Consider the following 26,068-nt stretch of genomic DNA (forward strand, 5'->3'; position numbering starts at 1 on the left):
ATTAAGTGAAGAATGCACAGCGTAGCAGGATTGAGCGTGAAATCGCAACGGAAATGTCTTAAAATGAAATTTATTACGAAATTATACTGTGGCGCCATCTGTTGGTCGCTTCAAACACTAATGGCTTATTGTATATAAAACATAATATATAAGAATAAAACCTAAAATATTCCGGGTGATGTGCCTGACGAATAATAAGCTCTCTGATGTTTTCCTCTTTAAGTTTTAAATTTTAAAAAATTACTAAAAATTTCCTTCATTCGATTAATAATTGTTGTAAGCTTTCACTGGAGTGCTCTACGCAATAATCAATTTGCAATCAAGAAAAACTAAATAGCATTATTCGATTAGGTCACGGGGGGCGTCTGCAACAATCTGATGAGCAGATTAGAGCGCCGGGCTGATTGTGAGTGCACTGCGTTTTTATCCCTGCTGCGAGGTGCATTATTTACTGCATTTGCGCGAGCCGCAGAGATCGGATCGAAACAAATAATAAATAAAAACCGCAAACACACGTCTTTTGCGAGTATGATGGATCGATTCATTAGCTATTATCGCGATAACAGTGCGTTGCACCCCTCTCGTCGGCGGAGGAAAATTATCATAAGACCATGTTGTCGTGGTCGAGGGCAGCTGACTCGGCGCTGATTGGTCACACAGACGCATTTATTCGACACGCCGCGGCCCAGTCGTATCGAATGTCACCTGCTTAATGTACCAAAATGGAAATGAATGAAACAAGCGGGATGAATACAGCGCAGATTTAATATGCTTATCACGTCATGGTCGGATTTATTTCGGAAACGCAGGATATTTTATTTATGTACAAAGCCAATAATGGTTCTTTCTTTCTTTCGCAAGTTGACATCACTTTGGTTGCTTCCTTTCCGTGCAAGGTTAGGTAGGATTACGATTTTCGATTTATTTGAAAGTAAAAATAATTTTTAAACATGTTGGTGCTCATGCTCAAAATTACTTAGAAGGTTACAAATGTTTCCAAGCAGTGTTTGAATGAGACGAAATTTCAGGCAGGAAGATTCTAAACAGTCTAAACAGAGTGGTTTTCCTGATTCGTAATTAGGTCGGTCAAATTTCATTCAAGCTGTAGTTTTTCAAATTAGGCATTGATTTTTGTACAAGTGAAATTGGGTTCAGTTTAATTTTGTCCTCAGAGAAAATAATGCGATAAAATATTCAAAATAGAAAATGATTTTTAGGTTTGATTGCAACATAAAATTAATTTCATATATTTAATTAAATTATCTCAAATTAATCGCACTATATGGCACGATTTTCATTTCAAAACCTCAAATTGTAACGATTTCATTGAAGAATAACAATTAATATCAATTAAAACAATGCCCAATTTGGGAATTGAACTAAAGTTCAATTACAAAAATACTACTTCAAATTTTAATTTTGGCATCTTAAAAGCTTTGCGTCAAACGTAGCCCAGTAACCAAATTGTGGGAAATAATTTGAATATAATTGAATCTAATCTGAAGAAAAAAAAAGGGAAATATATTGACAGTGAAATTGATATTAACAAAATAATCAATCCATTCCAAAAGTAAAAATGTGACAGTTCAAAAATCTTATATCATTAACAATAGGAAATTTCACAACACATGTGTTACAAATTTACATTCTTGTCTGTATCATTGTATGTAGATAATATAAACAAAACAATTAAGCAGCAATCTCCATTTGTGATTGGCTCTCAACAATTTTAAGTGGAATGATACAGGGCATCAATTGAACATTATTTGAATTGTTGGATGCCACAAACAATTGATCGATAAACAATTTGTTCAGCAATTTGCAATAATAAAAAATGACCTCCCTACAGTAAAAATTCAAATTTTGCCAATTTTCTCCAAAATTTACGGTGCCTGAACTTATTTTCTTGGCATATTCCGATTCCTCTCGTCGAGATCTGTCCAATTGTGTTTGCCACTTATTGGGGAAACTCTTGCTTTTGAAATAAAATCGGATTCCAAGTAAGGAGACAGCCATTACTATTTGAACAGCACGGCAACTTTCCAGCCAATTTTCTCAAAAAAATACAGCGCTCCTTAGGAAAATTTAGGCTTTAACTGAATCCTAAGGGACGAGTTTATGCATTGCTTTCCAGGCTTTTGCAGTATCATTCCTGTTTAAAACAAATTCCCCATGCTAAAAAATTTCCAGACATAGACGAACTGTTTTTTTTGCAGGTTTGTAATAGGCTAAACAGACCAACCTAAGTTCAATCTTGTGTTCCTAAAAATTTATTTAAATTACAAAAAATGAACATATCATTAAACTCTTAAATAAATTCACCCTAAAATTTGGTATTAATTTCAGCTATTACTTATTGTTTTAAATGAATCAGGAAAGACACCCCATTAATTTCTAAACAATATGATTGGCCAAAAAATATTTAAACACTGCAAAATCTATAAAAATACACGGTGTATTATATTAATGAGAACGATCGAGACAGTTTTTCCATCTAATAATCGAGAGAAGAATGAGAGAGTAAGATTTATTTGAACTTGCGGAGCTAATTAAAATTCTGCAGATAGATATGGTGCTTCTGAATAAGAGATTTGGTCCGAGAAGTTGTACTCTGAGCTGTCCGTCTAAACAGTAAGTGAGAAAGAGAGAGAGAGTTTAATAGAGATGTCACCGGATGAAAGGAACACCTGAAACAGAATGATTGAAAAGAAGTAAGTCATCGGCACTCATTAGGGACTCATTGTTTGGTAAACTGAGACCGAGTGACCCTCATAGCAAAAGGCAGGGATATCAATGAACGGGAGCGCCGAGGGAAAGTGCAGCCGGTGGGCCACCCCTACCACTGCCACTGCCGAGCCGCCCCCCGTCGTCAGCTGACGCGTTCCCATATACACCGCAAATTGATTCAAGTGTACGACTGGCTGACATACATAATATATTCCGTCTGATGGCTCAAATCATCAGGTTCTAAATTTTTAAAACACAAAATAAATTCTCGACAAAATTAATTTTAGGAAAACTAGTTTAAAAGAAATTACTCCATAGAAATAGCTGAAAAATCTTAATATAAAATGAAAATATAGAATTACTAAAAAATTTGACTTTTTTGCCCTCTATCAGCAATTTAAACGAAGTTATCCTATTTTGGGGTGAGATTTGGTAAATTTAAAATGTTTCCTTCATATCAAGTGCAGCAAAGCCGACCTGATCTTATAGAATTTGTATCGAATAAATTAACAGATTTATTTATATATTTTGAAATCTGAGGAAGATACCACCTTTTTTGGCTCTGCTATTTCCATCCAATCCTTTTTCTAGTACTTTCTGGTAATTAAAGCTCATATTTTTATAAAAAAATTAATTCAGTGAGATATTACAACATTTAAAGTAACGCACAAATTTGGGCAGATTTGGTCATGTTGGAATTGCTTTTAATTTTAAAACAAATGAGGTTAAAAATTAATCGAATTTTATGTAAATGAATATAATTGATCACGATTACAAATACTACCGTCAAATTATATCATCAATTAAAAATGACAAAATTCTGCATAGACGCGCGGAACAAAAGATTGTGTTGATGTTGCCTAGCAGAGTTTTGTCAAAATGTACAGCGTAAATTATTCAATGTGTATTTAAAACTAATATGCTTTGTCAAAATATTTAAGAATGCTTTCATTTCATTTAAAAATTAAATTCAATAAGAGACAATTACCTATATTCCAAGGGATCTTATTGCGGATCAGCAGAGTAACTATGCAAGTTTTTAAATTTATATTTTAATTTATTGCCATTTTTTAAACGTGTTTGAAATTAAAAATTGTTTTTAAATATATGTGTAATTTTTTATACAAATTTTTCAAAAATAAATTCTTATCTTTTATATTAATTTAAAATTTAACTTGTTTAATATTTTAAATTATTTATTGTATAAATATATGTAGGCAACAATATATTGTCATTAAATTAATACACCATTAGCTTATGAGTCTATAATTTTTGAACTATGTTTAATATTGCCTAAATCATGATATGCATATATGATTTTAGAAATTGAAATAATAAAATTGAAAATAAAAATGAACCATCACCTTAATCTTTTGAATTCTTCCGGGTTTTTCCTCACATTTCCACGAATTTATTTTAATCTCCTTCACCATTTTCTGGGACCGGAAAAAGTGCAACAAAGTGTCTGCGTAAAAGAGCGAGGGTCTGCTGTGTGGCGAAGCCATTAAATCAATGCGCCGCAACACTTGCGCGCGCGAAATGCAATTCATCCGCAATAGGATAACAATGAAAGGAAAGTGAGTCAGCGCGCGAGCCGCACCACACCGCGACGAATCTCGAGGTGAAATCAGCGCACTGGCGGCGAAAGCAGGGGATTAAAAGTCGGTCGTGTTGCATACCCACTGTTCGGCAGGCATGCAGGGGTCGTTCGCTCGCTTTTGGTACGCAATGCGCCGCAGCTGCGTTTGCTTTTTGTTTCTCCGCGCGAACGGCACAGACAGAGAGAGAGAGAGCACGGCGAATTATCATAATCATAATTCGACGCCGGCTTACCATCAGACTCGATTAGATTTGGTTTTCAAAAGTGCACGGACGCAACAGCGAGCGGCCCTCCTCGTGTCAATCATCCGACAAATTTTAATCTCGCGCGCACTCGCTCCTGGCTCACTTCATACATACGACCACCCAAACCTTTTCATTGCAATTTACATATTTTATTTTTTAAATTTGTTTCTACAATATTTGTAGCTAGTGCTCCCGCACACGATTTTTTTTCTTTTCCTCAGATTTAAAAAATATTGTTAGAAAGGTCAATGAAAATGATTAAATAAATTGTTCTCTGAAATTATCCCTCTCGTCGACAATCTTGATGCGAGGCTATGACAGCCAACATGATGATAAATTGCCAGCTCAGCGCAGAAGGGTAAATTAGAATTAATTAGAGTAATTTGAATTCATTTTACATTTCAAAAGAAATAATCGTTCCACGGCTTGTTTTTGTTTTAAATTGTGCTTATTGTTTACTGAAAAAAATGATGATATTATTTTTTCACTGGGCGGCATTTACGGCCTTCAGTTTCCTAAGTGTATTTTCGTTAAAAAATGAATCAGATTTTCAGTCTTCAAAATTTCTTTAAATAACAAACTAGAATTTTGGAGCATCTTGAATGTTTGCAGGGTCAAAACTTCGAGGTTAGTTGTTTAATTTTTGTTTCTTTATTTTTTTAATGAACGCCTGCACTTTAAGCATAGCTCATGTTTTCAAATTTAAAGTTCGTTTGATAAATTGTTTAAAATTCTAGAAGGGTTTGGGTAATATTAAAAATAGACAATTTTTAAATGACTTTATGAAAATGTTAAATGCTTTTAACCGTTTTTTTTTGGCCAATTGAGTCATAGTTTAAAAAGTTTTAATTTTTTCCCATGGTCTCTTCTAGTTAAAAGAGCGTTTGGGTTCAAATTAAATGGCTATAACGGTGATTATCAATAATTTAATATTTAAATTTAATTGATTAATTTTAAATTTAAGAAAATATATCGCAATTGTAAATGATTGCAATAATTTATTAGATGAAATCAACATACAACTTATGCGCGACCAAAAAACGAGGAAATCGCTATTTGTAAATATCCAGATACGACCAAACCAAATCTTTTCTGAAAAGCATTTTTTAGTTTATTATTAAATGAACTTCTGACAATGTAGACCATTTATGAAGTCGTTTTCAGAAGCGATTTAGAAGCTTTTTAGCCTCAATTTCGTGAATACTGCATAATCCTGGAAAATCCATGTTGCCAATGCATCAATTCATTCTTAAGGATTCAGTTGAAGCCAAAATTAACCTAGGTAGCAATTAAGTGGCTGAAAAGTTAGTATGCTTTTCAAATGGAAAGGACTGTCTCCATCCTTACTAGAAATCTGATTTTATTTCAGGTTTTAAACGCTGTTGGACAGATCTCGACGAGAGGGATTGAAATCTGCCAGGAAAATGTGGTCAAGCGCGGAAATTTTGGAGAAAATTTGAACATTTTAAATTTTTACAGTAGCAAGTTCCCTTTTTGATTGTTGCAAATTGATCATCGATGAACTGCTTATTGCATCAAACAATTCAAATAATTTTCAATTGTTGCCCTGTATCAATCCAATAGAGGTTTACAGTTAAGCGAATCCTGCCTTTTTTGCGAAAAAAAGCCAAAAAATCGTCATATTAGTCGTTTATCTTGATATATTTTCTACAGACTCTATATATCATTTTATTGAAATGATCCACACATAGAATGGTCTTGGAAGGAGTTAAAAAAATTTGTTTTAATTAAGAGACTCCACGATAATTTCCAACGCGATTTAAAAATTAAAAGCACGAGTTTGAATATATACATACTGAATATTAAATTTAAATTATTTTGAAATCGAAGCAACTTCAATATGCTCTTTTCAATTCATTGAATGAATGAACAAAGGATTTTTCCGTCCGAATGACAGCGAGTGCATGGTCGAGCTTGCCGAAAAAGTGGTCCCCACTCACTCCACTCCAGGGGGACGAGCCTGCACCCTCGTGGCTCAAATAACCCTTGAATGGCTCTTTTAATCGCTCATTGCAAAGCAAAACACACGCGGCACGCCCTCCCCTCCGCGAACGCCGCGCACCCCCAGACCGGTGGTTTTGCGGGCCGCGATGATCGCATAATCAGGTGTTTGAGCTATCCACACAACACAACACGCAAATTATAATCAAACGGCCCGAGATGAAAGGACACTCGAGTGCGTAATTCGGCCTTTGTTGCAGCCGCCGCCGCCGCCGCGAGATTTCAATGCTGGATGCGATACGAGAGCAGTCCGTCCGTCGAGATGAGGCAATCGAGAGAGTGATAGCTTTGTCATTGCAGATCACGCCTCACTTCACCCACGAGGACCAAGCGCGCGCATCATTCGGCATGAATTACAACATCTGCCTGTTGATGCCTTTAATTAAAATTCTATGATTCGAATATGGTTTTATTACCAAACAAAATTGAAATAGAAATTTGAATGAAAAGTTTATTAAAAATTGGAAAATTTTATAATTTGGAAGACGAAATTTTCTGTTTGCTTGTACAGTGAGCAGGGTTCGCAAAAACCAGCATTTTTCCGGAAGAAACTCACTGCATTGCAAAAAACTGTATTTTCCGCTAATTTGCGCATTTTTTTTAGAAACGCATGCATGACAAAAAAATCTCATGATGGATGAACAAAAATAGGGATCAAGAAAAATGCTACGGGTTTCCCCAAAAGACCAAAAATTCTAACAGCAATCGTAATTTTCCAAAATTTAGGACTATGACCTTTTATGGCCTTTTTGGGGTAAATAAAAAAATTCCAAAACTGGTGGGGTTTTCCAGCTGTTTTTTCTATTTTTTTAACAGCATTTTAGTATATTGCAAAATTGGCGAACACTGACAGTAAGAGAGAGAAATTAAGAAACTGGGCATGAAGATTCCAGCCAACGTGGCTCATTTCACACCCCCTACCGATTGACTCTGTTTTCATCCTCTATCTGGAGCAATTTATAAACCTTAAATCTTTTTGACAGCGATCCAACTATCTTTCGATTTGTTGACTTTCAGCGGCTTTTCGCTTGTACAACCGTATTTGTGAGTTTTGTCATTAAAATTATTTTATCAGCATAAATAAAATTAAATTTCAAAGAACGATATTATTATCTTTTTTAAATCTACAATTAACAATTAATTATAATACTTCCCCATACATTTGGTGAGATGAAAGCAAGTTGTGAATATTTAATTTAACTTAAAATTTTTAAATATATTTAGAATTAAATTATGTTTTAAATACGAATCATTTTGATAAAATAACTAACCAATTGTTGATAAGTAAGAATAAACTTGAATTTTGAATTAAGATTATTTTCCGCATTGAATATAAATGAGGTCCTAAGAAATTATGATCTAATATTTTTGATTGAAGAAACGTGCGATTCTTAATTCTGGAGAGTCATTTTTATCATATATTTTTCAAACCACGCTTCCTTTATTCTTACTAATAAAAGTTTATAATTCATCGAACTTTTTACAATAGGGTTAGACGATTTCTGGCTCTACTCTGATAGCAATTAAAGTTAAAAAAGCTCTCAAAGAACGCGGAAATCGGGATTTGAAGCTAATTTGACAGAAATGGTCTACCAAAACATTAAAAATTCAAATGAAAGCGTTTGCGATGTGATTTTTTTTTTTAAATTGCCTATCCTGAAAATATCAATAAATTTGTTCTTCTGTGGTGTTATTATATTCGTTCAATGGAGTGGCGGGCAAGAAGCGTGTCACGCATTTGCACTGGCTGCGCGCCGGTTTTCGGTCCATTAGCATCACGTGCTACGATTCTCAGGGGGCGGGTGCGCCTTTTCTCATTATTTCATCCGGGCAGCACCTGTTTGCGAGCCTGCTGCGGCTCATCCTCCTTTGCTTACATATTTGCTGCCACCCCCTGAATTGGTGAATTGGCAGCTGTTGAAAATTAAATCTGAGCCGCAAGCAAAGCCAGCGCTCCACCGCATTGTGTCGCGCCCCTCACCAATGTGCGTGCATAATTGAAAACGAATACGCTCGTCGCAATTGATTTTACTTTTCAGAATTTGCCACAGTTTATTAAGAAGATCAGTCAGAGGATTTTTTTAACAAAAAGATTTATTGAAAAAAATTGCAATTTATATTTGTTTTGGACAAATCTTTGACTCTCAATCTCTTTCTTAATATAATATCGTGTTTAAAAATTTTATCCTGAATATATTTTTAGTATAAATTCTTAAATTAAAATATTTTAAAAATTTCCAGCTTGTAAAATTCGTAAATTTGTCACAAAGGGATTTTCATCATTTTTCATTGCTTCAATTTTTATTCTTGCTTACTTTTCTAGCTGTTTTGCTCTGGCTCGTCCTCTGCGGACTTTTGCTGATCTTCGTTCTCCTCTTCAATTTCATCTTCGCCGCAAGCCTGGCGCAGCTCTGCTCTCGTTTCTAGCACCTCCCGCACGATGTCTGCAAGGATTTTAATTAAACACTTTATTTTACACGTATTTTACACGTATTTTACTTATTTTGTGCTAACAAAGAACAAGAGTATTAATTTTGTTTACACAAGGTTAACAATCGTTGTTACCATGGGGTGAGCAGGGTAAATTTAGTTATTTAATGAACTAAAGAAATTTTTAATTGAATTTATTAAGAAATTCAAAAATAATTAATCCATTAAAATTAAAGCTACGCAAAAACTGAAAATGTTGATAGGCGTTTCTTTGTATAGAACTTAAATTATTTAATTAAAAAACCCAACAGTAAATTGTTCAAAGAATATGCACATAAAGTTAAAAATTTCTAGCTCTTATACTTTAATTATTCTTTAAGTTTAACAAAGTTTACCGTGAGATCTTGTTTAAAGGAAAACAGCATAAAAATGATATGAATATAGGATTTTACACGATCGGCAGATTAAACTGCTGAATATAAATTAATAAATATAAAAAATAAGAAATTTATTGCAAAACTCTCTAAAAAACTAAAAATGTTTAAGGAAAAAACTGTTGGTTTTAATTGAGAATATTCCCCTAAAATCTAAAATTTGAAATTTTAGAAATTATCTCCCTATCTGGCTGTTTAACCAATAGAAAACATTTTTTGAACTTGCCCCCGTTTGCACCAATTTTACAGTTATTTTTTTAAGATTACATGTTTGTTCTTAAAAACACGTGCCCTTTTTATGATAGTGATCAGCTGATAAGCCGCAAACAGGCCGAATATGTATGGGGATGGGGGTCGTGTGCGTGTGTGCTGCACGCACGTGTCCGTGCGCTTGACTTTGGTCGAGGGCGGACGCGTGCCGCAGCCACGCGCGCCCCGTTCCAAAACAAATCACTGCGCGCTCACGCTTCATTGATTTCCGAATGACGACGCATGGTTTTGAAAAATGCAGGAAGCCTATATGTGGTTTACTTATTCATTGCAGACGAGACTCACCTGAAATCACGTGCCGGCTGGTGATCATCGTCTTCATTTCCTGAGCCACCTCCTCGATCAGCCACGGCATCACACCGGTTCCAGTCTCAACTTCTGCAAAAAATTTAGTTATTTGTTTTAAATTTTTTAAAAACAGAGTAATAATTATACCAGACAATATTTTTTAAATTTCATAAATATGAGAAAGAGTAAAAATAAAATAGAAATTCCCCAATTCTCTCCCGAAAGACGAAGTTTTTTTTTTAACATTTTCACTTTCTTTGAGAAATTGTTGGCTAAGGAAGGATTTAAAGCGATGATGAAGTAAAATTTATTGCCAATCACTTTTCTAATTAAATGAAAAATGATCTGTTCAAAATTTCCAGAGGCTTTCTTAATATAACTTCTAAATGAAGTTTAGTTAAGGGATCGCAAAACCCGTTTTTTTCCAACAAAATCTTGAAGAATTGGATATCTCAAATATCCTAATATTGAAAAACCGTGAATTTAACCCAATAATATTATAAAATAATTAAATTTGGATGATATAAATTATATTTAAAAATAATAATTAATTGAAACAAATTATTGGATATTTTAGCATTCAATGGAATTTAACAGACTTTCTGTATTATTTGGTGCAAAAATTAAATCTTTTGGAACTTTTTAATTTTGAAAAACAAAGGAAAATATTGAAAACCTAAACTCCAGTGGAGCATTTTTACGTATTGCAAAACTATATGGCGAATTATGGTTTTTACTCAACGTTCACAGCCCAAATAAATTCGATTGCTCTCAAACGGTTTAAATTGGGTCAAAGTTAATTACAATCGCACGATTAGTGCTTTTTATGATCCAATCCAAGACGATTGGATGATAAGAAAATAAGGCTGATTGAGTGATCGTCCAAATTTAATTTCCCTTTTATCAATGAAATTTTTTTGTGTGAAACTACGTGTCAAAATCAATATTCTTTGGTAAAAAGAAACCATGATTGGGCTGTTATTATTAATTTTGATATATTAAATTTAGAAAACTCTTGTTTGCAACGATCCTTGATTATTTATCTCAAATGTTTAACATCAAACTAACGCATTGAAGGTAGGCTTTCAAAATTATGTAAAATATTTTTGAAACATGATTCTGGGTAGAAAGTTATAATATAAAAAAATTACTTGAAAAAACGTGATATATTAAAATAAATTTAAAAAAATAAATTAATACAGTTTCGTATAAATCATACTAAGTATTGGCATGTACTTCTACATACACACCCGTTCATAGAAACGCGAAATTTAATTAGAATATTTTACAGAGACTTTTTTAAATTTTACCACTCCATTACAAACCAAAGCGTTTCGAGTCAAATTAAAAATTTCATAGAAATCAATTTCCTGACTGCTTTAATAAAATTTTAGGATTCTAGCGTCCATTTATATTTTTCAAAGATCAACGGGGTCCAGGTGTGCGATAATATTGGTTCGCACTGCGCATATCCAAGATGGCGTCTGAATGTGGGAAACGAAAAGCTCTTTGTATTCCTTACGAGAGTCAAGAGTTTGTTTTTACGATCCAAAAGACACAATTAGATAAGAGTAAAGCAAATAATGTCACAATATTGACCAAAACTTGGTTCTTTTCGCGCATTTTCACGTGACCGTTTCTTCGCACCATACTCCACCGGACGCCATATCTGCGCGTCGCACGAATCTGGTCCCCGCTGGGGTAGATGATCTTGGAAAATTTAATTTTTCCATATTATGAAAATGCAACCCCGATTGAAATCCATATCAAATTTGTAAACAACGATTCATCCTTTTAAAATGCATAAATAAACAGAATTTTCGTCACCTTTCTGCACGGGTGCAGGGATTTGTCCAGCCTTGGCGAGTCCCTCGAGCACGGAGGGCAGCAGCTCCTCGAGCATGGCCTGGCTGAGGGCGAGGGCGGCGGCGCGCTCCTCGGCCCTCTTCTGCTCCTGGTAGGCGGCCTCCTGCTCGCGCGTCCGCACCTCCTGCCCCGTCCCGACCGCCAATTAATTCACCGTTCCGAATTTTAAAATTGCAGCGTCACGTACCTTTTCTTTCTGCAGGCGGAACTCGCGCTCCTGCACGCGGCGCGCCTCGGCCCACTCGGCCAGCCGCAGTTCGTGGAGGCGGCGCTGCTGCGCCCTGAGCGCCGCCACCTCCTCCTCCTGCAGCACCTCGGACAGCGCCTGCTCCAGCGCCCGACCCACCACGCCGCCCACCACGGGCTGGCTGTCGTTCTCGAAGTCAAACAGCTGGTAGAAATCGAAATTTTGAAAATAAATATTTAAAAATAATCTTGAAGCAATATATGTTTTAATTGGGCTGAAATGTGTTTTTTTTAAAGAAAAATTGGTTTATTTTAAAATTCATATACAAAAATTTATCTGAGAAATTGACCACTGTTGGCCCACTACCCCTCACTGGAAGATGCGACGTTTCAATATATTTTAGACGGTCTTAATGGCATAAGCGGACCAACTCTTTTGCTTATTTGGAATTAGATACATGTACACATGAAACAAATGGAATAAAAGTTGTTTGAAAATTAAATAAAATATGTGTCTTTTAATATTATTTCTTCTTCAAGACCTATAAAAATGTTTAAATTACTTTTTAGACTCTAAAAACACACACTTGAGCCATTTTAACTGCTGCAATTACAATGTTGGTGCATCAATGGATGCAGGTGATGTTAAAAGCTTAAATTACACTAAAATATATTTTTTTATTTTTCAGACACGGGTTCCTTTAATATCGCATTGGAATTTTGTTTATCCTTAAATTAAATTAAATTCGGTCTACTGAATAATTTTTATAATTTCACAACCAGGAAAAAAATTGAAACATGTCAAAAAATCAAGATTGGATAAAATCCGTAATTCCAGGCTGTTAATATTTTTAAAAGGAGATTCCGTCCCAAATACGAGCACTGCGTGGAAGGTGCGTTAATCTATCCTAGTTGCATACCAGTCTAATACAAATTTGGACTGTTGTTTGGTCTGGAATGTGCTCGAGTCACCTGAGCGTGACGTATTAGTGAAAAGGCCTGCACTCTTTCATTAATTTGTAAGACGCTTTAATTCGGTGACTCACTAAGGCACTAATCATGCGACCAATCAACTTTTTAAAAAAATTTCAACTGCGTGTATCAATTAAAAAATTATAATAGATTAATGGATCCTTAATTTTGATGATTTTCGAAGCCATTTTCGCTGTTATATCACTTTCAACTCACCTCGCCGGGCCAAACTTGCGTGTGCTGGTCGGTGCCGTGCTTGATTGGCACGCAGGGCGGCGACCGGGGTCTCTCCCAGCCCGCGTCCGTTTGGCAAGAAGCCTCGAGCTCCCTCGGCCTCTCGGTAATCTGCAGCATATTCAATCCAGTTTTTTTTAACCAGTTTATTAAAATGAAGGGGATAAAGTCACCTCTTCTAAGTTAATGTCAGTCTGTACGTTGGTGTGGTGTCTGCCGTCAACGGGGGGCGGCGTGCCCAACTTGCGGAAGGCCTTCGAGGGCCGCACCCTTCTCCGGGCCGCCGCGCGCCGTCGGGACTCCTCCAGCCGCTCAGCAGGCTGCGGAAATTAAACACACAATTGCAGATGCTGGCATTACTCCACTTATCCAAGCAAAGCGGAATTTATGTATATATAAAATCTATTCTTTAGTAAATTTCTAATTTTTGTTTATAAATGGAGGATTTTAGCTAGAGATGGGGAATTCATCGAATTTCATCGAGATTTACCAAAAAAATTCCTATTGAAGAGTTGCACAATATATGTTGTGAATTGACCAGTTGCATAAACTCTTAGTTATTGAAGCCGCAAACAGATGGCGCCACCGTAGACTTTCGATTTTAAGGCACTTCCGCTGCGATTTCAGACTCAATCTAGCTACTGTGCATTCTTCAATTAATTTGCTAATTTTTGACGTGCTGAAAACCAAAATCGGTTCAGCCAATCGCCGTAGAATCGTGAAAAACTATTTTTTGAAATAAAAAAATCTTTTCCAACGTTTCTACGGCGAATGGCTGAACCGATTTTGGTTTTCAGCACGTCAAAAAATAGCAAATTAATTAAAAAAAGCAAAACAGCTAGATTGAGTCTGAAATCGCAGCGAAAATGCCTTAAAACCGATTAAAACAAAATTTTTTAAGAAAGTCTGTGGTTGCGCCATCTGTTGGCGGCTTCAATAACTAAGGGCTTATGCAACTGGTCAATTGATTGAATTTTAAATTTGTTATTCTCTTTAAAAAATAAACCCTATACGTCAAAAATCAATTCTACCTTTCGCAAAAGCAAATTTACTCTATTTTTAAAGAAAGATCGAATGGATTTTGCAAAACATTTGCTCAAAATAAGAAATCCTTGGAATCTGGCGATCTAAAATGAAAATTTTCATATCAGACGTGTCATTAGAAAGAAATTGTGGCATATCTTAAATCAATTACCACGAAAAATGGGGTAACTTTATCGGATTATGCATGATGAAGTGTGTCACCTAGACAAACTCTCAGCTCTCCTTGGTGCGAGGGATCGATCGGTGCTTTGTATTTTCTACATCATGATATTTTCCGATTTTTGCTCTATGTGGGGTGGATAAATAATTTAGATTAATACGTTTCACCCTTCTGTTTTAATATTATACAATATTTGAAAAGTTGATTTGAATTTCACATAATTGAACTTATATTACTGAAGACCTCAAATTGCGTATTTATTTATTTTGAATTATGTATAACATAAAACATAATATGTATACTATATAAATTTATAAATATAGAAGTAATAACTTAAATTAATTATAAAAATTAAATGTTAAAAAATTAATATTAAAATATTTCTTTTGTTGAAAAAAAAAACGGATTTTAAAATAATTTTTGAATATTTTGTTTTTGCGTGACAATAAAAAATGCTTGAAATGTGTAAGCTAAAAATTGCATTTCAGAGCAAAACAAAACCAAGGTTTTCTTGCTATATTAACATTTATTTATAACTTTACAAATTTTTACAATAAAATGTAAAAATCAGTTTGTTCCATTCACGACACTAAAAATTTCGATTCTGAAGCCCCCTCTCTAGTCATATATAGAAAAAATGCAAGTGCAAATGAAGAAGAAGAAAACCAGCGGGTGCAGGAAAAGTGAGGCTCATGCAATTTTTAATGCTTTTTATTTTACCTGCGGCTGCGACAACAATTTGGCGTACCCGAAATACGGGTTCCATTTGCGCTCTTGCTGCTGCTGCATGAAAGAAATGACCGGGTTTGCTTTTGACCATCGTTCTTTCCCTTATTTAAATCCACGCACATTCCGGGGAGGATCATTATCCTCGCCCATTAAAGCGCGAGAATTACAACCAAATATCTAACTTATCTGGCGAACAAAATCGACGCAGTCACACAATTACAACAGCGACGAGAATATTGATCCTCCGCCGTCATGGACATGGACGGACATGATAGTAATTGCCTATCTACAAATCTACAGGCCGGCTGGTCAGTCTGGCCGCGGAAAAGGTCGACGAACTGACCGACCGACCGGCCGGGCGTCTATGCTACAACTACTCTTTACTCGCTTATTTACTTTTTATTTTAATAGCTTATTTGCATGATCGGCCGTCTTTATGTATGCACGGCCCGACCGCAAGGGTGGATTCAGTGACTGTATGTAATTCGCTTCAAATAACGTCACGACAGACTTGAAAAGAAAAAAAAAATAATTTTAAAAATATTAAGCGTAAAATTTATCTGGTTAGAATAAGGAAAAAATTCAATAGAATCTTTCTATTGTATTTTATTTCCCATATAACACTAAATATTGGATTCTCTGGCAAATCATGTCCCACACTAAGAAATAGCCTGCAAGATTGTTTCAGTTTTTAGTGTTTGAAGCTACCAACAGGTGGCGCCACCGTGTAATTTCGTAATAAATTTAATTTTAAGGCCTTTCCGCTGCGATTTCAGACTCAATCCTGTCACTGTGCATTCTCCACTTAATATGCTCTCTTTTAACGTTCTGAAACCCAAAATTGGTTATGCCAATCACCATGATAGAATCGTGAAAAGCTTTGTTTTTAAATATAAAATTTTCTCCAACGTTTCTACTGCGAATGGCTGAACTGATTTTGGTTTTCAGTATGTCAAAAGAACGCATAATAAGTGAAGAATGCCCATTGGCAGGATTGAATCTGAAATCGCAGCTGTCCTTAAAATTAAATTTATTACGAAAGAATACGGTGGCGCCATCTGTTGGCCGCTTCGAACACTAAGGTGCTATACAGCTGGTTTATTAGATTGAATCTTAAGATATCTAAAGGCAGTTTCATCACGTGAAGTTTTTGTTCAACTGTTTGCAAGTAGTGTCTTTCGTAGGATAATAATAATCTGATAACATAAAATGACCGAGAGCCAATCAGGAGCAAAGAAAATTTTGTTGTCTTTCATTAATGTCACGGCAAGTAGGATTGAGTAGGATCAAGAATGGGCTTTTTGTTCCATTGTAGGTGAAACACTCCATGCCAAAAGAAATTTTAAAAAAACTCTGCTTCTCAGCCAATAAAAGGCACCATGCAAATTTCTATTCATATTGTCTCGTTTTAATGAAACCAGATTGAATAAATAATTCTGATTAAATCTAATTATTAACAATAAAAAACAGGAAATTTAGTTGGTTTTTAGCAATCGTAAGGCGGGGTTGAGAGCTGCTGCAGCGACAAAAAATAGATCTTTGATCGCCCCAAAAAATTGTTTTTAAAGCAGAAAATTTGCCACTTGTGCAATTGCACGAAATTATACAAAGAGTTAACAACTAAAAAAACGGGAATAAAATTTAAGTATGCCACAGCTTAAAGTAAGCGATTATAGCAACAAAATGACCCCGTCAATTTTTTCCTGCAGGAATTAATGTTATCTGAATCGATAAATTAATGGCTGAATATTGATTTTTGTTGATTTCTCCACATGTTGAGGGCATATTGTGTGCCTATGGAAATCATGATCTATATGATAAAAATTAATTTCATTTCAAATATGAAATCTAAATCTAAAAAAAATCGAAACCCATCTAAGAGATTTTGTAATATCTGTTTGTGATTACCAAACCTATAATTTGCCAAGCTTTGCAAACAGAAAAGAATGGGACTTTTTTAAAATGATTAGGTTTAAAAGTTCAAATCATTTTGATGTTGGTAAAGAGAAAACTTTGCAATATTCTCGTTGGCAATACATAAACTTTATCCCTATCGGATTCAGCCTAAATTGGCCTAGGTAGCACTTTTGAGAATATTGGCTGTTTTTCTACTTGAAATCCCATTTTATTTCACAAAAAAGAGTTCCCCCAAAAGTATCTCACACCGTTGAACAGATTTTGAGGAAAGGAGTAGAAATCTGCTGATAAAATATGGTCATAAGCGCTGTAATTTTTGGAGAAAATTGGCAACGTGTGAATTGTGTATTTTGTAAAGTCCTATTTCTTATGCAGATTTCAATTATTCAATTAACTGACTAAATCGATTCCTTCATGTAGCCAATAATTTCAATTATATTCAATGATTGTTGCTCTGTATCAATCAATTTTAATCTTCAAGAACCAACATCAATTTGGCATTCGTCAAACAAAAATCCATCTTGTGCCAGAGAATCCAATGTGCCACCGTTATTGATTCGAATCACACACCGCAAAAGCCAATATTTCCACCCAATTCTAGTAAACTTTAAGATCAACATGCAAGAAAGCTCTGATGATCAATTTCCAAAATCAAGTGAACTTGATGAAAGTGAGAGTGAAACGAGAATGAGAAAACTCACCGTCTGTGCGGGGTGCTGCGTGAAGTTGGAGCCTCTGACGACCCTCTTGTCGTACATGATGTTGCCGTAGGGGTTGGGCCCGCCGTCCTGCCTGCAACACCAAGGTCACAGGTCACTCGCGCAGGTCTGTTTAATTGCGATAGTTGGAAAAGAGAGTGGGAGGAGCGAGCGATTTTCATAATTCCAAGGTCCGCACGCTCTTCCTCCGCGCGAGTGTGCTCCAGCCGCTATTTTACGATTCAAAGAGCCGAGATAAGCAGGAGCAGGGAAATTTTCGAGCCGCCCAGGCCGGCAATAATTCAAATCGCGTGCCACCCGCCCAAAAACACACGCTAATGATCAAAGTCGTGCCGCGGTCAATTGTCTGCGCCTATTTCTGGGCCGTTCGCCGCAGCACGAGTAGCAGCTAGCCAGCCGCCGCGCACGGACTTGCTGACGTGACACTCGGCCGAAAGATGAATAAATAAATCAGACACTTTCAACAAACATACATAGAGGTGAATAGGGAATATATTAAAAGCTCATCCTTGAGGAACTGTGACTTGAGGAGTCAGATAAAATGGTCTTGATCGAAATGAGAGATTTTGGTGGTGGAATGCTTATTTCGTATTTACCTAGCAACAATGATCAATATTTTGCATTTTTTAACTCTGACAAGTGGTCCATAAAATTTAATCTTTGGGGAATACAGCAACAATTCATCTCTTTAATATGAAATAACCAAAGAGGTTTCAGAGCAACTGCTAAATTTTAGATTTTGACTAATTTCTTGAAATATGTAACAAATTTTATACATATATTTTCTCTTTAATTCGATTTTTCTCGTCTTGATCTATTTAACGGCGTGTGAATAATGAGTTAAATTTATTTTCTAGCGAAATTAATTAATAATTTGACAAGGAAAAAAGAGATTAAAATGAAAAAATGAAATTGGAATTCTAAAAGTTTTTTCATACGGCTATAACTAAGAATTTTACAGTTCCTTCCAGGTTTATAGAATATTTTAGGAAAGAGATATCTTTCTCAATTTTTCAGTACGCATGCAAATCCACTTTTTGCAGTCATTGGCCATCAATGATGAGCAGGAGCTATATAGACGCGCAGAACAAAAACTTTGCATTATTTGTAACAATTTAAAATAATTTAAAAATCGAAATGCCTTAACATGAATGTATTGACACACTGTGATAATAAACAACAATAATAATAAAATTAAAAGGGATTTTTTATCAAGCAGTTACCTCATAGCAAGGTAAATTCCATACAATGTGATAATAAATTTTTTGAATAAATTAAATTAAAGCGCTACATATTGGACTTATGAAATTCCTAGTTGTTAGTTTTTAGTATAAAACGAGATAAACATTAGAAATCATCAATTAAATTTAAAAATATATTTTATATGCTAATAATTAAACAGAATTATGTAATAAATAATTGCAATTAGAAATTAACATTTCCTTTTTTTATAAAATTAAAAACATTGTTGCATAAAATAAAATTTAGCATTCTGGTAATTTCAAATTAGATTTAAACTTGAAGCACAAAATCTATTAAATAATCTTTTAAATTATACTACGGTTACATGGTGAGCCTTAAAAATAACTAAAAAATTAAATTACGTATGATACACATTCTTCCCTTTAGTCATTGTATTTAACAAAACTATTATTTATATGTTGAAAACAAGGAATCAGAGTTTTCGACAAATGAATACTCAAAACAATTGAACGTTACATTATCACACCGTGTACCAGTTAAAAGTACAACTCAATTTTTGATTGATTCACAATATTGATCCACTATTGAGACGTCTTCATATATCAAATCAAATATCTGTATGGAGTAAATTTATTTATTTTTTTGAATGTGAATTTAATTAAATTTGGTAGACAAACAACTGCCAATAATTTTTATTTACAATTTTAAGCTGCTTTAATCGTTGCTCTTTTAATTTTCATAGTTTAAAACCAAAAGAAAGTATTCATTCCAAGTTTACGATTTGAGAAACAATTTGAAATTTTTAAATGTCTTAAAAAACCTTACTATCATTTGCTGTGTTTTAATAAAAAAAACTTTTAATTTCCATATTTATAAAATTCAGGCAATTGTCTTCACAGAGGTGTCACGCAGGTTGCCTAAACAGAATTCGTCAGGCGCCAAAGCTCTAATTTTTCGCTTGTAATAATCTAGGTCCACGTGAAGTGCTTAAAAATTAGTCTGTTGTTGTCGAGCGGCGCGTGTTAAGACGGGAAAAAAGAAGCCGGAATAAATTTATTTATGTATTTGGGACGTTCACCTCTACACTGGTCAATATTCCAGCTCGTATATTGAGAGCGGCGAGCTGCTGTTTGTTTTAGCAAATTGAACGCGCCGACAAAGAGCTGGACAAGTCTATTCTGAGAAAACCAATAATCTAAAATCGATACATCGCAGCGGTCGAATCTAATATTCAAAGGTCTCTACGGGAATTGAGTAGAGGAATTAATGTAGCTTGAATGAAAAGAATATCAAATAGTGTTTCTATTGAAGGAAATTTTGATTTATAACTAGATTAAATACAGCGGGAGCCAGATGTGCGATAAAATTGGTTCGCATTGCGCAGATCCAAGATGGCGTCTGAATGTGGGAAACAAAAAGCTCTCTTTGGATTGCCGTACGAGTGTCAACAGTTATTTTTTACGATCCAAAAGACACAACAATTAGTTAAGAGTAATGCAAATTAAGTCAAAATTTTGACGAAAACTTGGTTCTTTTCGCGCAGTTTCACGTGACCGTTTTTTCGCGCCATACTTCACCGGACGCCACATCTGCGCGTCGTACGAATCTGGCCCCCGCGGATTAAATATAAAATATTCAAGGGCTACATACTTATTAAATTACAATTCTTTCTAAAATTCTCATAGAAAATATATTTAAAAAAAGGAAAATAATTTCAACTGCTGAATCATAAAAAGTTTATTTTGAAACTAAAAACTGCAGGGATAAGGCTTTCAACGAATTTTTAAATTTGATATGTGCTTGTAATTTGCTGAAAACTAACATTGTAGTTTATTCTATTGTGATATCGAACCATTTAAAAATTTCAAGATGAAAAATATTTGCTGTCCTTTCTACTATACGAATGGCTGAACTGACTATGGTTTTCAGCTCATCAAAAGATTGGAAAATTGGTAAATTTCCCAATTCGCAAAAGTGCGTATATTTTTACTCCCCCAATTTACTCAATTAGCCAGTTTTTTGTATAATTTATACTGTGAAAAAAATTATATGTTATTCGCCACAAACATTATTACTTCCTGCTGCCACACACGTGTCCTTTCGCCATAAATTATCAACTTTAACTATTCTTATCGCGAGAATACATATATATTAAAATTATACGAGGCACATGCTGCGCATGAAATGCGGAAACGGCGGAAACAAACATCATTAAAGTTAGCCCTTGGCTCTGCGTCGCCAAAAAAGCCGATTTGAGAATGCGCATAAAATTCTCATAGCTTCCTCTTGGAAGCGAAACAAGCGATACGACCAAAGTCGTGACACGGAAAACACACACGTCCCCTGGCGCAATTAGACTTGCGAGGCGCCGTTTGCTTCTACGCGGCGATGCGGGGGAAATTTTATGCAACTGGGGCGGCGAGGCCTTGCGGCACGATACTGACCACTCGTCCACCGCTCCGCATCTCTTTCTAGCGCTTTCTTTCTCAACATTAGACCAACTGGGTCAAGATTTCGCGGCAAAAAGTCCTATTATTTATTAAGATCAGGCTAACTCATCATTCACCTTGAACCCGAAGTTCATTAAAAACGATTAACTTTTTATTGATTACGTTTACAAGATTGAACGATACAATTATCTGCGTTATATTATTGTTATTTTTTTTTGTTATTTTACAATTTCTACAAATTTATACGGCTGTTGAATGTTTAAAAATTAGAATTTGCATGAAATCCATCTACAATAAAAAACATATTTTGAAAGAAAATTCAACACCGCATGAAGATGAAAATTGGAAGCTTTAGGATTGTGATGCTGTTAGTTATTAAAGTCGGTAAAAGATATGTGAAGATTGACTGTTTCAATTTGTGAAGCCTCTTTTGAAATTTGTTTGAATTAATAAACTTTCTAAATATTACTTCCTCAGAATTTAAAAATAAACTTAAAAATGAGAGAATAATCAAACATTGTTTTAATTAATGTAAAGTAAAAGTTGTTAATCTACATAAATTTAAAATTTTAAACCACAAAGATTAAATATATTTTTGTATTAAATGACTAATATGTACACAGTTTTAAATTTAATAAATAATTTAATTTAAAATGTTTAATTTTAATATTAAAGAGATTGTAATTCATCAATTTACCAATAAATAGAACAAACTAATATATTCCACCTGAAGACGCTTCCGTTCAGACTTTAGACTCACTCCTTCTGCTGTGCATTAAGCCATTTAAATGTTTATTTTTTTAAGTGTTGGAAGTTGGAAACCAACATAAATTATTATAAGAGTAGAATGCACAGCAGCGGAATTGGGTCAAAAATCACACTGGAAGGCGCGTTGGCAGCATCGATTTCTAATAATAAGTAAAGGGCTTTCGAAAAAACTAGTGAATTTTACTTAAATTTTTGTTTATGTACGACAATGACATACAATTTAATCTTAACCAGTAAGATTATTTTGGAAATTATGGTTGTCTCTTAATTTATTTATTATTTTTCACAGCAACATTTTAAAAACTATCTGATGTTTCTGCAAATTGTCTCTCATCACCTCACCTATTTTTTTTTAATTAACTGTTTCTATTTTTTATTTATTTTTTTGTTTTAATTTTAACTGAGTGACATTTTATTTGGAATATTTTACAGTAAATCCATTTTTTGGGTGATTGTTCTTTACCCGCCAGAAAAAGATAAATACTGAGTCCAAAAGTACATTATTTGTTTTAAAGTTTTAAAATAATTTTTCTTTCACTAAAGAAACTAAATTTAATTAGATGATTAAGCCAATTTGTAGTGACAGAAATATGTCGCATATAAACACACGTCCTAAATTTGGAGGATGCATTATTATACACTAAGGAAGAGCTGGAAAAACTATTGAAATTTCCATATCTTAGTTTTGAAAATCAACACTCGGACAAAAAAAGCGGTTGGTAACCTACAATTTTCTTAAACTGCTGTTACTTATCTAAAATAGATAATAATTAAATAGGCTTGCAGGATTTTTAGAGAATATAATTTCGCATACTCTCTGCCTGGCTTGGTGCAAAATATAACCTATTTGGAGAACAAATCATAAAAACGCAAAAAAATGTGAAAAAACGAAAATTGGTGAATGTTTGCTTATTTAAAAATTGACGAGTCCTTATTTGGGCATGTCCACAGTGCAGATCATTTAAGGAACCTTTTAAGAAGGGATATAAACCGTCATAAACCTCAAAGTGACACAGCAAATATAGAACACCACATTTGGAAATCTCTGAAATAAATTAATCCAATTTAAATTTCCTTCAAAAACACTAACAAAATTATAAAAAAATAGTTCTTGCAATTTTTGTATGTAATTTGGATTCAAGAAAAATGTCGATGCTTTAAGTGAAAATAAAAATTAGCATATTCTACAGGGTACAGACACTCACTGGTTTGGTTCGTTGTTGTTGACGGCCCGCTTGGCGCGGAGGGTGTTCTCACTGGCGTGCAGCAGGGCCTGTTTGTTGGCCTGCTGGTAGTAGTTAAAATTGTTGAGGGTGTTGTTGTTGTTGTTCTCCTTGGGCCGGACCTTGGGCGCCGGCTGCATCACCCTGGGCCTGCTGCAGTACGAGTAGACGAGCAGCTGCGAGCCGTGGAGCGACTGGTTGTTCCTCAGGTAGCAGCTCACCTTGTTGTCGGGTGGCGGGTCGAGGAACTTGCCGCTCTTCACCACCGTGATGAACGGCTTCTTACCCTGACCCTGGCCCGACGCCGACCCTGAGCCCTGGCTGTTGGCTGGCGACAGGGCAGGCTCGAGCAGCTCCTCCAGGGTGCAGCGCTTGTGGTAGACGCTCTGCTTCTTCGAGTTCAAATTGTTGTTGTTGTTGGTGTTCTGCTGCTGCTCCGTGTGCAGGTTGCTGCGCTTGCTGAAACGCTTGTGGCCCGAGTAGAGGTCGTTGTGCGCCAGGTGCGGCATGCTGATGTCGATCTGCACGGTCAGCTGCTCCTGCTGACCGTGCTGCTCCGTCACGTACATGGCGCCGTCCGCCGCCGCAGACTGACCGCTGCAGCGGCGACCCGAGACCACGACGCCCGTTCACCGCGGCCCACGCGTGCGCCCTTTTTATCTCAGGGTGCCGATCGGCTGCCTCATGCCCGCAGATAAAACGAGCAAAACGAACGGCATTTGCATTTAGCCGACTGTTGACCTTGCACCATTAATAATCCTGTCGGGATTTTTTGGTTTGCACAATGCTTGTATAACGATTCGCGTGCCGACGGCCACTTTGGAATGTGCATTTCGGAAAAATTAGATCGCCACATACGCATTTTTATCGGGAAATTCCACAATATTCGCTTTTTATCAGGGAATATATATAGATCGGTACTTTTGAAATTATGAAAGGGGTAACTGCCTTATTAGAACTAAAAAATAACTGCAGTTTGTAAAGGGCTGGAATAAATATTCCTTCTAAGTCTATAAATGCGGTTCTTTTAAATTTGACTCTTTCAATTGACTTTTCATTTTAAATATTTTTTATTTTCAGAGGGAAACTTAGAACTTTGTTTTAAAATATCAAATTCTGCAAAAAAATTGTTTAAATATAATTTAAAACATGTTTAATTTAGTTTGTTATTTGTATTATAATTATTAAATAAATATTAACAATTATAATTTTATTTTTATTATTTTAATTTTTATGCATTAAATACAATTTTGCATGTGGTATAATTTTATACTCTATATTTAAAATTAACGCATAAAATTTATTTAATTATTTTTATTAAACCATGCTGTGGATTGTAATGATCAAAATACAAATTAAAATCAATTATATTCCATTGCTTCACTGTTCACTCATTACATTTTGTTAAATCAGGAACAACTATAAGAGACTCTACACATCACAAATGAATTTTTTATTGCTTTCCAATGATAGATTCATTGCTTACCACACGTGCTTGAAGTTCAAATTTTTCTGATAGTGAAAAGATAATTAAATTTATAATTGTGTGAAATTAGGCCACCTTCTGTAACATTAAAATTCGTGAAACGCCTCCCTCTGTTGGCAAGCAGCGCTGGACGCTGACCAATCAAATGGTTTTTGACAGTTTTCTCCGAAATTTTCAGCGCTTTCTCCCATGATTTAGATTCCTCTCATCGAGATCTATGTGACAGTGTGAGCCTCTCTTTGGGTAAATGCGGAAATTAGGTGAAAATCGCAATTGCAAAATTCCTTTGAGAATTTTCCATTTTTAAAGCAATGCTAAATTTGAGGCCGATTTTCTCGACAAATTTACAGCGCTGCCTAGGTATTTTTTAACTTTAAATGATCCTTAGGACTTAACCTGTATGTATGTTAATGGATTTTTCTGGGAAATTCACTATCATTCCACTTAAAGTTACTGGTATAGTATTTGTACCATAAATTCCCCATCGTTTAAATTTAGAACTTTATCATCGTATTAGAAAAAATCGATTTTGAGGAATAATAAACCTGTTTTACAAGTTTTAAAACAGAATCAAATCAATTTAACAAAAGAAAATTATTAAAGTTTGCAATTTTCCACTCGAGAAAAAAATTAAAATTGATTTGGCATAAATTTTTTCTCCGTCAATTAAATATAATCACCAGAGCACGCTCACTCGAGTCCCAAATTCATTTCAAACGACCGATACCTTTGATAAAATAAAATAGCAACAAAGAGAATTATATACAAAAGTGAAAGTCACGAGTGACGAGTGACCGGAAGCAACATTCGCGCAAGGGCGTATAGAGTTCGTGGCGACAGGTGCGAAAAATCGAGTCTAGGAATAATTTAGCCGGCGCCGTCGGTGGTAGTGTGATCGATGGAAATTTATTTTGTGTATTTGCGTCTGGAGAAGACATCGTGACGTCACCCAAAGTGCCGGTCAGCGAAATTATTGAGCGTGTATGCATATTTCAAATGGCTGAAGGTGACCCCCGGTCGCGAGCGTTTTCTCGCCGGCCAGGCACGAACCCGGCACCCTCGCCTCGCTCGACACGGCGTACAATGCAGCTCTGG

The 26,068-nt window shown here is 35.2% G+C and overlaps 1 protein-coding gene across 3 annotated transcripts; it reads right to left on the reverse strand.

Annotated features, from left to right (window-relative positions):
* Positions 1 to 747: 747 nt before the first annotated feature.
* Positions 748 to 24,069, reverse strand: Rsph3 (Radial spoke head protein 3). 3 transcript variants are annotated; one of them, XM_065485206.1, is made up of 11 exons: positions 23,470 to 24,069; positions 17,826 to 17,916; positions 15,199 to 15,261; positions 13,448 to 13,594; positions 13,257 to 13,385; positions 12,070 to 12,273; positions 11,844 to 12,006; positions 10,014 to 10,106; positions 8,910 to 9,038; positions 2,672 to 2,687; positions 748 to 2,624 (listed from the first exon to the last, which is right to left on the reverse strand). In XM_065485206.1, exons 1-9 carry the CDS (start codon positions 24,054 to 24,056, stop codon positions 8,914 to 8,916), a joined length of 1,602 nt encoding a protein of 533 aa, XP_065341278.1. In that variant the 5' UTR covers positions 24,057 to 24,069; the 3' UTR covers positions 748 to 2,624; positions 2,672 to 2,687; positions 8,910 to 8,913. The 3 variants fall into 3 exon arrangements, with proteins under 3 accessions (XP_065341278.1, XP_065341277.1, XP_065341279.1); XM_065485205.1 differs by having other exon boundaries at positions 748 to 2,687; XM_065485207.1 differs by lacking the exon at positions 15,199 to 15,261 and having other exon boundaries at positions 748 to 2,687.
* Between the last annotated feature and the right edge of the window lie 1,999 nt (positions 24,070 to 26,068).

The sequence above is a fragment of the Cloeon dipterum genome, chromosome 3 (genome assembly GCF_949628265.1).
Source record: "Cloeon dipterum chromosome 3, ieCloDipt1.1, whole genome shotgun sequence".
Classification (NCBI taxonomy): Eukaryota; Metazoa; Arthropoda; class Insecta; order Ephemeroptera; family Baetidae; genus Cloeon; species Cloeon dipterum.